This window comes from Channa argus, chromosome 14, assembly GCF_033026475.1.
Source record: "Channa argus isolate prfri chromosome 14, Channa argus male v1.0, whole genome shotgun sequence".
Taxonomy (NCBI): domain Eukaryota; kingdom Metazoa; phylum Chordata; class Actinopteri; order Anabantiformes; family Channidae; genus Channa; species Channa argus.
In genome coordinates, this window is record NC_090210.1 from 24189873 (window position 1) to 24206868 (window position 16996).

The 16996-nt window shown below is 41.7% G+C and overlaps 1 protein-coding gene across 16 annotated transcripts in view; it reads right to left on the reverse strand.

The window, feature by feature from the left end:
- Positions 1 to 282: 282 nt before the first annotated feature.
- Positions 283 to 16996, reverse strand: part of LOC137098080 (rho GTPase-activating protein 12-like) — a 44137-nt gene continuing 27423 nt past the window's right edge. For 2 of the 16 annotated variants that reach the window (XM_067473872.1, XM_067473873.1), the window contains exons 3-19: positions 12546 to 12815; positions 10939 to 11145; positions 10360 to 10440; positions 9620 to 9745; positions 9296 to 9358; positions 8838 to 8903; positions 8212 to 8273; positions 7781 to 7862; positions 7438 to 7536; positions 5679 to 5777; positions 5223 to 5325; positions 4837 to 4956; positions 4015 to 4113; positions 3774 to 3851; positions 3536 to 3670; positions 3315 to 3420; positions 283 to 1433 (exon numbers count right to left, since the gene is read on the reverse strand). In XM_067473872.1, the coding sequence (XP_067329973.1) occupies positions 1259 to 1433; positions 3315 to 3420; positions 3536 to 3670; positions 3774 to 3851; positions 4015 to 4113; positions 4837 to 4956; positions 5223 to 5325; positions 5679 to 5777; positions 7438 to 7536; positions 7781 to 7862; positions 8212 to 8273; positions 8838 to 8903; positions 9296 to 9358; positions 9620 to 9745; positions 10360 to 10440; positions 10939 to 11145; positions 12546 to 12815 (1971 nt within the window). In that variant the 3' untranslated portion in view covers positions 283 to 1258. Of the gene's footprint in view, positions 1434 to 2827; positions 3168 to 3314; positions 3421 to 3535; positions 3671 to 3773; positions 3852 to 4014; positions 4114 to 4836; positions 4957 to 5222; positions 5326 to 5678; positions 5778 to 7437; positions 7537 to 7780; positions 7863 to 8211; positions 8274 to 8837; positions 8904 to 9295; positions 9359 to 9619; positions 9746 to 10359; positions 10441 to 10938; positions 11146 to 12545; positions 12816 to 16996 lie in introns of those variants that run through there. The other 14 variants (XM_067473877.1, XM_067473878.1, XM_067473874.1 and 11 more) reach the window with 14 other exon arrangements.

Below are 16996 nucleotides of genomic sequence, written 5' to 3' on the forward strand. Positions count from 1 at the left end.
CCGTTGTAGAAGTTTAGCCGGTGGAGATATAATTGATGTATTTAAACTGGGCTTCAGGAAGAGTAAAACATCTCTGTAATAGGTGGAAAATCCTGGGAGGGTAAATCAGAGATGAAACATATTCAGAAAAACCAAAAACTCAATAAAACACTTTTTACATGTCCTCAGATATAAGAGTGGTGGTGTCTGATGTTCCTGACGCAGTGACTTTTGTTCATGTGATAACAGGTAGAGGCCGACAGCTCGCATAAAAAAATATAATAGAAAAGAATAAAGAATAAATCACGTTAGAAGTTTTTATTCCAGTTGAATAAAGCCGTCATTACATTTACAGTCTCTACCTGACACACAGGTAAAGTCCATTACCCCAGCTCATTATTCATTCCTCTCATCTGTTGCTTGCACAATCATCACGATTATACCTCCAAGCATATGTACTTACATTATACTAACTCTTCATACACTATATTGTCATTAGACCCATTCATCCGTCCACTCCCCGTTTCCACATGCACAAACACACAAACACTGTACAAATGTATCGATGTCATTTTTCTTGTTTCTAAGCTGAGATTCGGACTGATGCACTTTAAAAGCCGAACGGAGGAAGCGAAGTGCAGATATAATACAGACTGGCAGCAACCTGTCGTGTGTTCAGAGGACCTCGGTCCAGTATTTCAGGAGGACAGAAAGAGACAGAGAGAAGCAGATTCAGACAGAGGGTGAAGGAATTTAACGTTTAAAACAAAGAGTTCCTAAATAAAAACCTCCACGTCTTTGTTCTTGCTCCAACTTGTGTCTTCGTAGTGTCCAAACCTCTAGAGGCCATTCTGGATTTTTCTGTGTGGTTCATACAGACTTACAGGATCAGAGACCTCAGACACTGACACCTGCTCCGTGTCAGTCGTCTGACGGCTGGTTCAGCCCTCGTGTTTACAGCTTTTAGGAATCCAGTGTCAGGACTTGAGTGAAGTAATGCAGCTGCAGGAGAAAATGAGACTGAAAGGTGCAAAGGCTAAACTTTTTGGTCACAGGCTGGTTACAGCTATAGTTTGGTTCATGAGACATATTTGCAGTGGCTTTGGTTCAGAGGCTGCAGGATCTGGAGAAGCCGGAGAAGGCAGGAGATGAAGAGAAGCTGTTCCCGGGTCTGACCGGACTAGAGGGAGCGGTGATCGGCAGGGCCATGCTGTGTTAGGAAGAGCTCTACGTTGGGAGAGGAGAAACAGAAAAGAACCTCATCCTCCGGCGTCTCCGTCTACCTGCCAAAAATACTCTCGTATTCCAGTAGTATTAGTTCCACTATCTGGTTCTGGTAGACCATGTGCACCGCCATGTTCCAGGTCTCTATTTCAGGCCGCAGCAGCGTGGGGCCAAACACGATGGCCACGCTCTGGGTGGTCATACGGTTCTCCTCACCGTGGTAGATCACCCTGCAGGGAGGAGGGAGTGTTAGTCAGTCAGGCAGTTTCCACATTAACACACATACTGGTGCTGGGTCACCTGTGATTGCTTAGCTCAGCTTTTAGGTTTCCTGCATTTAACCCCAACTTCTCAGATATTCCTGGTTTTGACTACATGTTCACGGGCGCAACATGGCGCCTTCACAAAACCTGTTAGGCTCCGATTGTGCACATTAATGAGCGCATGAAGCAATGTAAGGGTTGATATCAGACGATCTCAACAGCAGCTTTAAGTCACCAGAACAATAGAGGAAAATGTTGGGGACAAACTTATTGAGCCTGTCCACAACTACCTGCATCTACATACCTGTCATTTATGTCATCATCAGTTTCTGTGTCGTGATCTCAACATTAACCTCTTTTACGATGTTGCCACGGTTGCTGTTTATTTGAGAAAAGCGCTGACATTTGATTTTGAGATTCCGTTGTGACACATACACGTGTAAGTGTCGATCTAATCCACTATCCACTTTAAAACATCTGTGTCAAGAAAACAATTCTGATGAATTAATCTTAGGTGACTTGATCTCTTGTTCTAGTTTACAACAGTAAATGGAATTTTTCTGAGTTTAGACTCTAGGTTGACTCTACAAAGACAACTGCAAACTTAACCTCTGGCTCTAGTCAACATTCATCATCATTTTTTAATATTTACTGACATACTTGAAACAAACACTACATCTACATTAATCCTAATATAGATGTAGTTCCTGTATTTGTTCCTGTATTTATCTCCCTCCACATTATAACACTGATAAAGGGGGAAACAGTTCATTCTCTTTTCTGATTTTTGTGTCCTTTCGGTTTGTTCCGTGAGCTCAGGGTCGTCACAGCAGATAATTTGTCCTCATGTTGATTTGGCAGTTTTTACACCGGCTGCCCTTGCTTAGCTTAGCTTAGCTTAGCCTGCTACAACCCTCCCCAATTTCTACCGGGCTTGGCACTGCATGGGCTGCTGGGGGTTCGGTGTCTTGCCATGGGACACGTTGACATGTGGTCGGGAAGAACGGGCTCGAACCTCTGACCCTATGGACGTTAGGTGGCCACTGTACCCATCTAGCCACTGCCGAGCCCAAACAGTTCACTCTGGAACTGAGCACAAATGGAGGACTTACTGTATGTGGGTATGTTCTCGAAAACGTAGAGACCCTGAAGTCAACTTTAGCCTGTTTGAGAGGAAAATTTCAGCACCCGTCAGAAGGTGGGACTAACTCAGGGTCCAGGTACTTGCAGGGGGAAGGGGCAGGTGCTTGTGAGGTGATCATTTGTGAATTGTTAGAGGTGGAAGCGGTGTCCTCCCAAGCGTTAGCATAATAAGCACAGTGAGAAAACACACACGGGTGTAAACAGCAGCTAAACACAAGAAGAGGGAAAAACTTTTACCTGAAAAATTCAGGTTACAGTTCAGTTAAGTTCCTGTGGTGGAAACTCACCTAACCAAGTTAGCCACAATAAACAAGAGAAGAAGAAGCTGTTTACTATTTCACCAGTTCGAGAATTTCAGCAACAATTTTCAGTTATGGCTTCATTACAAAAGACAACATAATTACGATAAAAACAAATCAAACATCGTTGTCCATCCAGACAAAGACGTCTGACGGATTTCTCCCTGTGCACACGTCAACATCAACCCAGCGTTCTCAGATTTAAACTCCAGGGAGTTTTTAAAGAGCTTAGTTTAAGGGGAAGAAAAGCTGTTTTAGTCTGAAATAGAGAAAGATAATAAAAAAAATAATTGGTTAACGCCTTTGATTCGTATCAGGCCAAAAGCTGTGTCTATGATAGAACTTTCTCCAGATTCAACGTCTGTTCTGAGAGACAACAACAATAATGTCCTGTTGTGTTTCTTACTTTCTGAGGTGTTTGAAGAGGGTCTGCATGGTGTCATGGTTGGGCTTAGGCAACTGTTTCACCAGCTCTTTGATGCCTTGGGCTCGCTGCTTTAAGTCCAACATCTCTGCACAACAAAACAGGACATTTATCAAAGTCTGGATGACAAACATTTCTCCCTGGAAGAATTAAGATGATGAAGAAGTACACCAAGTTCACAGTGATTCACTGGCAGCACGTACTTATGGCATTGATGAAGTCGTGGAAGAGTGCGTAGGTGAAGAGCGGCTCCGGCAACTCTCTAAAGTACATCTTTAAAGCGCCAGTCGTCACGTGGATGTCCTCCCACTTTGGGTCTGCCAGGTTCACCTTCTCATCTGGACACACACAGACACGTTAATGCTTCACTCAGGTCCTTGTCCACAGACTCAAAGTGCCTCACACGAACAGAAGAAACTGATTGAAACAACAGTAACTCACCGTGATTGACAGCATAGCGCAGTTTCTGTATGATAGCCAGGTTCCCACTAACTCTATAGAGCCCGTCTACACGCAGACCTGCACAGCATCAAGGGAAAAAGATTTCAGTTCTGTTTTTCTGAGTCCAATTAGAAACAATTAGACTGAAACTGAGACTTTCAGACGCAATCTGTGTTATGAGGAGGAAGTGAAGCTCAGCCTGGTAAAAGGAAACACGCTCAGGTCGGATAAAGTGACCCACCGCTGTTCTCTACGTGGTCAATGCACATCTTGACAAACGCTGGCACTGTGCTGTTTTCCCTTTGACACAAACTGGACAAACTGCAGCCAAACACCAGATCTAAAAAAACACAGACAAAAAATTAACAAACTTTGTCCAAAGTCTGTTACAATATGTCCAATCAGATCTTAACATTGTGTCCTTATTAGGACGAATTGTCACATTTTCAAAGAGTAAGATCTGACTGCAACTAAGAAACTTGAATGATTCCTGGAGGCAAACAGGGCAAATAACGTAGAGGAAAGACATTTCTAAAATAACTTGTAAATGAAACTGTAAATGAGACTAAAACCAACAATGAATTTTTTCTACTCCCGTTTATTTTCTGTGCAGTCTCCAAAGCCCCTGTTGGAAAACTTTAAAACGACAGGAAGAAATCTCACGTGTGCTTATTTTTTAGCCCACTGTAAAAGGTTAAGCTTCAGGAAGAAGTCATTTATATGTTGCTATGTTATTTCCATCAAGTAAAAGCAAACAATTATTTTAAGATCTTGTGTAATTACTGCAACAGAAATTACCTAATAGTTTATATGCGCAAATAAGGTGTGTGAAGCTTTTAATTTAAACTGTATCAGCGATTTAAATGTTTCCGACTCTCTGATAAGACGACTGCCTCTGCCCTGTAAAAACCATATTTCTCCAAAACATAATATTTTCTAAACCTAAGAAAAGCAGCTTGTTCAGCCAATCAAATTAGTTTGTAAATAATATTTTAAATTCAACATTCGCAGTGTTTACAGCCAAATCAAACTGGAGGCAGCGTGAGTCGTTTCGGTTCCTTACCTTTAATGTATCCCTTGTCTCTGATGGACTGCAGGGTTGGACGGCCACTGAGGAACTTCTTCAGCTTGTGTTTGGTTTTCTTGTGGTCGGACGCGTCCATGCTGGTGGACGGCTTAATGGCTGCAGAGGAGAGATGAGACAGGAAAGTGTTGTCCAAAACTTGTCTCAGCACACTGACCCTCATGATGAACGCTCAGTGTTTTGGAGGAATGAGACTGATAAGCTGCTGTTTTAAAGGGCTATTAGGACACATTTACTTTCATTTTCAGTCTCATACACTTTGAACTATGTTGTGTGTTTGTTGTGGGACAGCGAGTCAGGAAAGCCTTTAACTCCTTTTGTCCTCCCAACATGTTCACTGAAACACCACTGAATATCACACGGACCTCTGCCCTTCTTTGAGTCTTTGTGCTCTTTCTCCTTGTCATGCTTCTCTACACCAGGTGACTCGGGCATGTCCTCTTCTATGGCTTCATCAGACTCCCAGGCCTGAAATACACACACACAGATAAGATATGACCAGTCATAAAAACCTCCACTTGCTGCACCTTTGGACTCTCGGGGCAGGAAAACAAATGAACACAATGTGTTGATTATGAGGGAAACCAACTGATTCAGGCTGAACAGAAATTGAACATGCAGCTTATTTTTCAAACTGTTATTTGCACAAGCTTAACTTCCCTCTAAGTGTTTTAGTGGGTTGGCTACAGCATTTAGTATTTATCACCCTAACATAACCAGCTCTGCTCCTCATTTCATGCTCACTACAAACACCCCTGGCCTTCACGCTTCCTAAACTAATACTAGTTTTGGGGGATGTCTAGATGAATGTTGGTCCTCACGTGGGTGCTGATGACGTCCTGGAGCGCTCGGTGCCACTCGCTAATGAGGCTGTCACTTTCAGACTGGATCAGCAGCTCTGTGCCCTGACGCGTCTTCACCTGCAGCCAAGAGAGTCACCAAATAATCATCATTTAATGTTTGCTCAGTACGGCACTAAAAGCTATTTCTACATATTTACTGCCAACAGTTACAAAAACAGGTGATACACAATATGTGACATAGTCTAATGTACAAATGCATAGAGAAAAAGATTGAACAGGTCAGTCTCATCTTTATCTGACAAGGATCTTAGTATCTCTGTTGTTTTTTCTTTCCCCTTAATGTGTGTGTATTTCTTTCTCATATATATGTGAATAATGTGCTTGAGTTCTGGGTGTAATGTTTTGTGTAGTGTGTCCTCTTTACAGCTTTTTATTGGGGGAGCGTCTGGTCTTGCAGCACAGGTGTGTCCACTGGAAGGTCTAGAATTCTGTTCTTCCTATATGTATATTGTCTGTAGCAGTGTTTTTCCACTGCATGGTATCAGTTCAACTCTACTCGCTTTCAAACTCTGAACCCTGACAGGTGTGACACCAAAAACGTAAGTAGTAAGTAAGTAAAATGTATTTATATGGCACCTTTCACAGATAAAAATCATAAAATACTTTACAAAATGTAAAAAAGAGAAAATAATGCAGACAATAACAACAATGATGCAACCATAAGGGCCCAGTCAGCTAAAAGCTCGTCTGAAGAACAGTGACTTCAGTTGCTTTTTAAAAGAATCAGCCACAGGCAGAGACAGGGGACATCAATGCTCTAGAGGAGCCATAAGGGGTCAACAGGTCAGAGATGTAATCAGGAGCCTGGGCTTGAAGGGCACCATAATTTTAAAATCAATTCTATATTTGATTAGTAACCAGTGAAGAGAATATAAAACCGGTGTGATGTGGGATCTTCTATTGGTTCCTGTTAAAAACCTCACTGCTGAGTCCAAGATTTGATGATGATGCAGATAAGTGGAAAGTTGTTGGGCTAAAACTTTTTGTAAAATTTATGCTTGAAAGGTAACTTAGATATAGACCTGTAGTTTATAGGATCAAATTTCCCTGATGTCCTGCAATTTAAAAATCTGTTACAGTCAGCTGATGAGTACACAGACACTTGTGGAGCTGAGGGTGAGACAACATTTTTAAATGGTATCAAACACGACTTTAGGATTTTTCTTATTCGCAGATCTAAGATTGGTGAAATAATCTGATCTGGCCTGTTTAAATAAGACAGTGAGAGGTGTGATCAGCTCCTTAAGATCATGTTTAAGTGCTGCCACATTATTTAAAAACAGACACACAATGATTATTAAATGACTGAACTAATGACTCAGCATCAGTACACTCACTAAAAGAACTTGGATTAAACAAAGAACAAAACTTAACAGCAGCTTGATGTATAATGCGTCATTGAGTCATCATCACCTTAGATGGTGGAGACTCCATATAAAAGGTCAAATTGAAGAAAATACAAGTGTGATCACTGCCACGATCAACAACTTGTAAGTACGGTCCAACTAAGCTGACATCATGTGGTAGAAAAATGCTATAACACTGTCACACTGACATGGTAAATCCCCTTAGTTGGGCTGTTCCCCTTCCACACTTCATTGTCTTTCCATCCTGACACAGGGACACTGATGCTTCATTCATGTTCATGCATGTACAGACTGCAAAACCTCAAAACCAAATGATAAAGTTGATAAACTATATCTGAGTTGACCCCCACCTCTATAACATTTTTCTTGCTGGACTTGTCCTTTGAGGCCCAGTCTGCCGACCCCCCCTTCAGGTCCACAGTGAACTCTGGTTTGGACTGATTGCCAAACTAGACGGAGAAAAGAAGGCCAGTTTACACACAGACAACCTATTCACATCTGTCATCTCTGACTATTTAACAATGCTAATAAGAAGACGAGGAGTGTAAAGAGATGGATGAATGAATAAAGAACAAAAAGAAAAGATTAAAGAAAAAAAAAGCTGAAAATGAAAAACCTTTCTGCACTTTGTTTCGACAAAATACGGGAAGCATAAAAAGTGAGGTGGATTGATCAGAGAACACGTGCGCTCACCCAGCTCGTCCCAGCACTTTGTCCCTTGGTAAACAGCAAGTTGGATCCTTGTAGGACCGTCCAACAAGACGTCCAATTCTTCCTGCAGCAAATAGATTCGATTTTTTTAAAAATATATATTTAAGCAGCAGTTTCCTCATTTCGTTTTAAAGTAACAGTTTATAGTATATGTGTGGTGCTGCTTGTGGGTTTTTCTTATCCAAATGTAACTTTGACCAAGTTTACAGTTTGCTATTCATCACATTAGTTTGGGACTAGTCATGCAGACACCCAGTAAAAGGTTTTATCTATTCACATGAAGAGAAAAACAAATCCCAACTGATGTATTCAAACAAAACTATTAGCTTCAAAAATCTCTGATGCTGGACCAGCTCCACTGTGCACTATGTACCGCTGCATGTTCACAGCCAGTAAATGTCGGTGCTTCTCACCGTAGTTTCTTGCCGTTCTCAGTGATCTTTGTCATATTCACAATGCCACACTTCTCAGATGGCTGCAAAGAAAAGAATTGTGTTAAAACAAATCAGGTTACAAACTATGCCTGACAACCGCGGCAGGATCGTGGAGGAGAAAAAAAGCTGTCAGAAGATTGGCGTCATTCCACCACCACAACTACCCCACCACCGAGACAACCACAGAAACTATGATTACACCGACTCAGGAGAGACAAGAAAGAGCACACAGACTTCAAATTCACATAAATTAGATTAGAAAACCAGGTAAAACTCTTATTTATGCAGCATTAAGCTTTTGCCTTTTGAGACTAAACCCACAAAACATACATTTTAGGTTAACCTGGATTTTCCACCCCGACCCAGAATTTCTGCTTCATCCATACTGCTGATCACCAGTGTTTCTACACAGGCGAAAGTTTGTCAGGAGGTTTCTTTCTTTTAAATCACTTATTTACTGCTGAGACACAAGAACTTGCTAATTTAAACTCCGGACCTGTGTAGGAACCCTGCAGCAAGGTGCACCACTTGTCACTGCCTACTCTCAGTTATTCCGTGTGCAGGACAGAGCCTGGTGGTTGGTGAGTTTAGGACTGACTACTAACAGAGGCGGGGGGCTTGGGAGATGTAGGGCTGGAGTCAGAGTCGGGACAGGGGCCGTGATGTACGTCCTGGTGAGGAGACATGAATGAAAACAAACACTGTCACATGGGCTGCCAACAGAAAAGTACGTGATGGAAATCTGCCGTGAGATGATTGGGAGGTGACACTAAATTATAATTTCTCAGAATGATCATGCAACTTTAGGAGAATCATTGTTGCAGCTTAGATAATTGAAATTTAATAAGAGATCATTTTATGCTGTAGTCGAACTCCCGACTACTTTTGTTGATCAGGTCAGAGATTAAATGTAGAACTTTTTTTGGTGAATTTATTTGGGATCAACTCAGAATCTGAAAACAGGTGAATTTCATATTAAGATAAACGTTCCATTATTTAGTGTGATTATGTTCATGCAGCCTGATTATGTGCTCAGATTAAGGGCCAACACAACGATACTGACTTTGTGTTTGTATGGGTGTAGGCGGGCAGAGCCTATGCGGAAACGCCTGGTTTTTAACAGCCGCTGCAATGTGACAAAGTCTACAACTTAAACTCTGGATTCATCAAACATCTCAGCAGTGAACACAACAGACAACAGCAGCATCTGGAACAAAATCATTCTCTACACAACGCTTTTGAGGTAAAAACACGAATGATTAAACATTTTAAAATTTTAAAAGATTTTAAAATGTGCTTTTTGTGAAATTTTGACTGGAGATTATCATTGGCAGCAGTGAAATGATATGTTCAACCGTGCTGGCGTTCGCAGATTTGGGTGTCACACCTTGTCATTGGGCTCTTGATAGGTGCTGTGCCTCCACTTGGTCAGGACGATCGGCTCCACATGTTTTCTGTCTAGACTGTGGCTCTTTAGAACGTCTGCAGATTGCTGGGGAGGGGAGAGGGTGTACTGGAGCCAGGGAACAGGGAAATATATTAATATAATATTAATCTTACCTTGCAAATAGTTATAATGGACTCTGTGAGCTTTATTCTGCTAAAAGTTTCCATGCGGTTACAAACAAACGTCTTAATTTAGTGAGTCGTTATCACACAGTGAGGCTGCAGCACAAATATGACATGTGGTAAAATGATGCCAAATCCAACTACAACCCTGTTTCCAGAAAAGCAGGAGTAAGGATGGAGCAAGGTTCATCGCTCGGCGAAAGACAGTGTGGACGGGTGGTTCAACAACTGGAGAAAAAAACTTTTCATCATCGACGGTACAAAATAAACTGACTCAGGCCTCAGTCATGTCACACACATGAACATCTGGTCAATCAATTCCTCTGTGAGAGTTTTTTTGGGGTTTTGGATTCAACGTCTTATAAAAAAAACTAACCCTAAAAAAAAAGGTGTGAGCACTAATAGTTCATGTTTTCTACACTGAGATGTTAACTGATTGGTAAAGGAAACATGAAATTATATAAAAGTTCAAACTTTTGTTAGGCACTAATGCCATGTTACCGAGTGCTGAAGTAACTTAAATCCGTTGAATAAATAAGAACCTCTGCATGATCTTACCTTCGGCAGCTCCCATTCTGACCTGGAGCCGTCTGCACTGTAGTAATAAGGTCTGCCCTGGTCGTCGACATGTTTTAACCACTGATGATGCACACACACACGCGCACACACACACACACAGAGAGAGCAGAAACACAGGACCAGCTATTACCCATGTATTCGTGCAACAGCATTAAACCTCCTCCAACACAGAGAAATGCAAATGTTAGTCTTCACCATCATTTGACATGTTTATAAAGATGTGGTGATTTATGCAGTTTTTTTCCTGCAACCACACATTTTCCTTTTAAATGAGGGTAAATGGTTTAACCCTACTTTAAATTCCACTGATTATTCTGATGAACGATTTCTGAATATTGAGGACTCTGATTTGAGTGTCTCATAAGAGGAAACTACAGAGTGTGATTCTGTACTTCCCCTTTCATTTGCTTTTGTGTTATACTGCACTCGTCAGTGAGGAGGAGGACATATCAGAGCACAGCACTGCACGTGAAAAATCCTCATAATCAACCCCAAAACCACTTCCCCATGAAACCAATACAGAAGAGAGACAGTAGCTCAGCCTTGTGAAGCCTGTACCTTCTCATTAGTATAGTCGCTGACGTACAGAGTATGGCCATACTCGTCCATCTCTTCGGACCAGCCACGTGCCGGTGAGCCATACTGGCTGTCTGACTGGCTAGAGTAGGTACTGAAGCACGTGTCCTCTGATGACAGGGGCTGGATACGACCAATGGAGAGCGAGAGGTAGGGAAAGAAAGACGGTGAGAGCGAGAGGGGAGTGGTCTACGATTAGTGGAGAAAGAAAGAGAGAGAGAGAGAAGAGAACACAAAGTCACCGGGGTGTCACAGAGGAGAAAACACCATCAGAAACACCAACACCACTTTAATTAAGAACAGAGAAGCAGTAAAACCCATCACAGAGCAGAGAATCACTGAGGTTCATGCTTCATTTTAGGCAGAAACAGAATCAGTAAATCAAGTGTCCGTAGCTGATTTTTACCAGTAGGTGGCAGCAGAGTACAGCTATTAAAGAAAACAGCAGACAGGGCTCCCACATCATTCAGGGTAATGTGGTACTTGGTGTCAGACGTGTTTTTCCTTTGAGACTCAGTTACAGTTTCAACAAACTGCATGTCATGATATCTGAAACATGCTTTTGTCTAAAACTGTCAGTACTGAAAGATGCATCACACTGTGTGTGTGTGTGTAGGTTGCTGGGCCCAGTTCATCATAAAGCACTCAGAGTTAACACAAACCCTTTTTTTATCTGTGTTCTCTGTATAACTTCAGCGCTGTGGTAAAAAGTGATTTGAAACCTGATCACAGATGGTAGAGATGTCTGCGTTCTACACGGAGGAATCTATCTAGAGATAGCAAGTTATCTAATCGTCTACTCTGAATATCATAACCGGGTTTCTCTTTTACATGACAGTGAAGTGACCACGTGAATGTTGTCAGTCAGAAAGTCTCATCTGCTTTCTGCAGTGATTGACCAGATGTTTACATGAAAATAACAAGGGTCCTCACATGAGCTGCAATGATTAGATCCGTCTCTGCAGTCCACACCTGAAAAACTTTGTCCACATCAGTTTGCTCACATTTTCTACTCCATCTTTTTATAAACCATTGAAACTGTATTCATCTGGGATTTAAGTCACACTTTTAAGTACTTCACTTTGATTTGAGGATTCTCCTTAATCCTCTCAAATGTTTAATGCTGCAGTCTGCAAATGGTAAATGGTCTGCACTTATATAGCGCTTTTCTACCTGTTGGCACTCAAAGCACTTTACACTGCTTCTTATTCACCCATTCACACTCACAATCACACACACATTCATACACCGATGGGGGAGCTGCTATGCAGCTGGCCAACACTCACCGGGAGCAACTCAGTTTGGGTTCAGTTTCTTGCTCAAGGACACTTCGACATGTGACCGGAGGAGCCAGGGATTGAACCAACAACTGTGAGATTGGTGGACAACCGCTCTACCTTCCTGCGCCACAGTCGCCAACATTTTGAACCATACTTCAAGAAAAAAGTTTTCTCGTGTCTACGATTTCACTAAATGTAAATAGCTAGTTTTTTTTTGTTAACTTCTTGATGAAGATCGTTGCTGCAAAAGGTGAGCAGCCACTGTGATGTAAAAAGACTGTGTGTCTTGGTGCAGTCTGTGGGACATACCTCACAGCTCTCCCCTGCGCTGTGGCTCTCTCCTCTGGAGTTCCCAGTGCTGGAGTCTTTGGCTCGAGGTGGCTTCCAGGTCCTCTCCTGGGTGGAGCGGTTGTAGTAGAAGTGCCTTCCATTCTGGTCCTTGTAGGTCTCCCAGTCACCCAGCACGTTGATCGGTGAGCCGGATGGCTGAGGTGGCAGGCTTGCCTGGGTGATCTTTAGCTCCTGAAGGTTGGTGTAGATAGGTGAATCAGAGTGGCCCTGGCCTGATGAAGACACAGTCTGATGAGGAGAGACAGAAAGAATTGGAAGTGGATGAGTACGTCATCTGTGAAGAGGAGGGTCACACAGTTTTTGGAGTGTACATCAACAGCTGAGCATCCATCCAACGTAGAGGACCCTCAGCGTTTAAGTCAAAAACCTCAACCCCAAAGTGTTAATCCCATGTCCCTACTGAGCTCATGGATCATGAAGGAAATAGCTGAAATATCAATAGAGGAGCAGAATACTGAGTCAACTCGTAGGATGAGGACAGGGGAAGGAAACACTGGCTTATGTAACAGCGAGTAGCAGGCACCCAGGTCAGGTAGAAATAGGGAAGTTAAACTTATTATCAAACCATCCATTCTGAAAACTGGCAGGACTGATCGTCCACGGTCAAGAAGGAATGATTAGGTCTGTTTTAAAACCAGAAAAATCCGGAGGTTCGATACACTACAGAAATATGTCTGCTAAACAGCCGAGGTGGGAGAAATACAAAATACAAAATAAAAGTCACAATACTTGAGTAATACTACAGGAACTTGCTTAAAAATGTAATCTACTACAAGTTGAAGTGCCATTTCGAAATCCTTACTCAAGTGGAAGTACTGAGTACATGCTCTTAAATGTACCTTTAGTTAAAAAGTAACAGCATCTAAGTAACTTCTGAGGTTACTGATAAAAAAACTATTATTATAGTATTTTAAACACTACTGAACTTGATTGTGTTGATACAGTGAGTAAATCAAGCTACTTATGTATTATAAGACACTTATGGAGTGAACAAAAAGAGTGGTTCCTCTGCAGTGGACCAACATAATCTCCACAGCTGGAGAACAGCCTGCATCGTCTGCATCTTTTCGTCATGATTATTTGATGCAGATATTGCAAAGAAGCTGCCTGGCTGCAGACTGACAGGGGCAGGGAGAGTCATAAATAATGGCAGTTCTCTGAGGCCCTGTTACACCAGCCCTGTGAAGGTTTTTTGCTCAGAGATCAATAAGAATAAAACACCTAGAGGTGCATGTAAGAATCAGGTACTCTGTGGACTAGAAGTTCCACAACCTGACTTTGGCAGCTGGGAATGTGGGAATGACAACAAGTGTAATCAAATATGTAAAATCTCTCGAGTCAGTCACTGGTTGGACAGGTGACACAAAGCAGCAGGGGTGTGTCCTGAAATGTTTGAATCGGGAGGCCAGTGTGGGGCCATAGATGGATCACTGAACAGGCCCAACATGGCACAAGGTGTCAGGGCCCCTTGAGTTACAAAATAATTAAAGAGAGACATGAGGAGTCGCACAGTAAGTCAAAACACGTTTTGCAAAAGTACAAAAAAAGAACAGAACACTGAGAAGACACATAAGACATAATTAGACAATGGTCAAAACCATACTGAGTGTTAGACAAGGTTCCTTATATAAAATTATGTCACTTCAAACAGTCATCATTTCATTTGTTTTTTCCATTAATACTGTTGCAAACATTAACAAGACTGATATGTGCGATACTGTGGAAATGACAAACTAACCACTATTTCCTTCTCATTTCTGCAGCTGTCAGTGAAGAAATAAAGTCAGACTCAAAGTTTGATATCTTAGATGTAAGCAACAGATGGTGATAAATAATTTTGCACAAAATGTACAGCATGGACACCCAGAGTATGCCCTCTGTGTTAGATTTACATTGTCAGCTGAATTTAAGTTTCAGGAAACACAACAGGAAATAATACAGTGAGAAATGGAACAAAAATGTACTCACACTTTTGTTTTGACTTCCTTTTATTTTTTAAATTTAATAAAAATATGAAATAATCAATAAATTCCGTATTTAGAGACAATGATGGCCTGAGGCATCACGTTTTCGGGCCGTCCTTCCTTTTCTATGTAACACTGGAGATGCATTCTTTTCAAATTTGGCACTAAACTCAAGTATCCCCTGTTTAGAACATGAGTCTGGGAACACATGCATAAAAACTGTTACTTGCATCCAGCAAGGCGGTAAATTCTAATTATTATGTATCATGCCAACTTATTCCAAAGTAGAATTCAGTCAGTCATGCTCGTGTGCAACATTGTACATCCTGTGATAATCACAAACCAACTACCAACCACTTTTCACCCAATGGCAAACGGGGCTCCAGGGGCGGCTAGTGAGTCTTTTGGAGGACACCTTGGTCACTGCACTGGCCCTGCCCCTGCCAAAGCACATGTACACAAGATTTCCAAAGTAAACAACTGCTTGTCTGTAGACTGTACAGCCTAAAAGTTAAGTTGTGCACAGAAACTAAACATATATAAAATACAGCCTCACTTGTAAGTCGCTTTGGAAAAGAAGCGTCTGCTAAATGACTAAATGTAAATGTAAAATATTACCTGTGGCAGCGAGCCGCTAGTAAACACATCATCGTCTTCATGTAATGAGATCGCTCGAAGAAAACTTCTCCTCAGACGGGTCATTGCCATTTCCCTGCTTTATGTTTTGAGTTTGAGCTGTCAGTATCCTTCACTGCGTGCGGCGTGCAACACTGTTGTATGGTCTTCCTGCACTGAGCCGAGTGAGCATGTGATTAAGTGCAAGGGTCTGTCAAAGGGGAAGTCCTGGTAAACATTCGACCGTTACAAAGCCAATTGGGCAACATCTCACTTAGGTGTCAAGTTATTTTTATATCAGTGGTTTTGACCTGACAGTGTGTCACTACGAAGTCACAATATGTAATTCAAACGGCTGATTAGTCTGAGAATAAGAGCATTCATTATGTAACTAAAGGCTACAACGCCATGTGCCAGCTTGGCTCATTAAGAATCCAGGGGAGGATCTAACTCTATTACAGCAGCAGTATATTAGCAGCTGTGCAGGACATCTGGTATGAACAGACTGACCCACTAATCAATACTAAGCTCTGAAATCACTGACCCACAGTGGCACGTTTAGAGGTTGCTCTCTAACAATGAGGAAGGTGCCCCCACTGTGAATTAAGTAAAGGCTGCAAGGTGGATGAGTATCAACGTGAACTACAGTGGAGCCAAGTACAAGGAAAAAATGTGGTGTTCAGGGCTCTGGAAACCAAAATTGTGTTTATTTTCTGCCAAAACAATATTAGGCAATTGAGTTTAAGGGCTCAGACACGATATACTTCCCAAATACCTACTATTGTATTTTAGCAGAATAATGCCCCTCTCAGCATCCCTCTCCATTTTTCAACTCCACTTTTATAAATTATGTAACAAGTTACACACAAGGCTCAAAGCTACAAACTTCATCATCATAACTACAACCACAACACCACCCGTACTGAGGCCGAGTCAGCATACTGGTAATATCTTCTATCAGACCAGGGGTTAGTGGGCAGCAAACAGGAAGGGATGGAAAGTGACGCTGCTAATTCCAGACAGAGGCTGTGCGTAGCCTTATCAGTACGGCCTGCAGCTCTGCAGGGGAATAACAATCGACTGGTCCCATATTACTCAGCCAGAGATAATTCACATCAGAGCCAGAGAGAAAGAAGAGGAAAGAGACAAGACTTTGCTTCAGGCACGACAGCTAATATTAGATGGAAACAGCTGCAGATGCTTCTGCAGCTTTTACTGTCACATTCAGGACTATTTATTTTAGAATGTGATGCTGCTGTTTTCATTAAGGTTAAGTTGGCCTCTCTAGGAAATGACTGGGCTGCGTTTCAAATACCACGAGACGTCTGCTGCCTCCTTTCAGTGTTTGTTTCAGTTGTGGTTTCCAGGGCCCAAAGTCACTTCTTATTTTTATAAGAACACTTTTAAAACAACACTGTTTTAATATTGTGCATCTACAAAAATCAATTATAGCTGCAATGATTAGTTGAATCATTAATTAGCAGATTGTCACAAAAGTCATCAGTGATTGAATAGTTGTCTTTTTCTTTTCTTTTTTTTTTTAAACACGAGTAAGGTCTCCACAGACCTGAATGTGCAATGGGTGCACATTTCCACTTCCCAAAATAAAAAGACACTTCTGCACGCGGTTTTAGTTCAACTACAATTATTATTCATATTTCACTCTCTTAGACCTTTAGTGAGTGTAGGAAATTGCACCACATTGATCCCATCAAGATCACCTTGACTAAACATGCACATCTTGATGTTTCAGTGCTGGGACTAGCCATGCGACATCTCAATTTACTGAACAATATATCTGCAGGTAAATTTGCTGATATTAAAAAAACA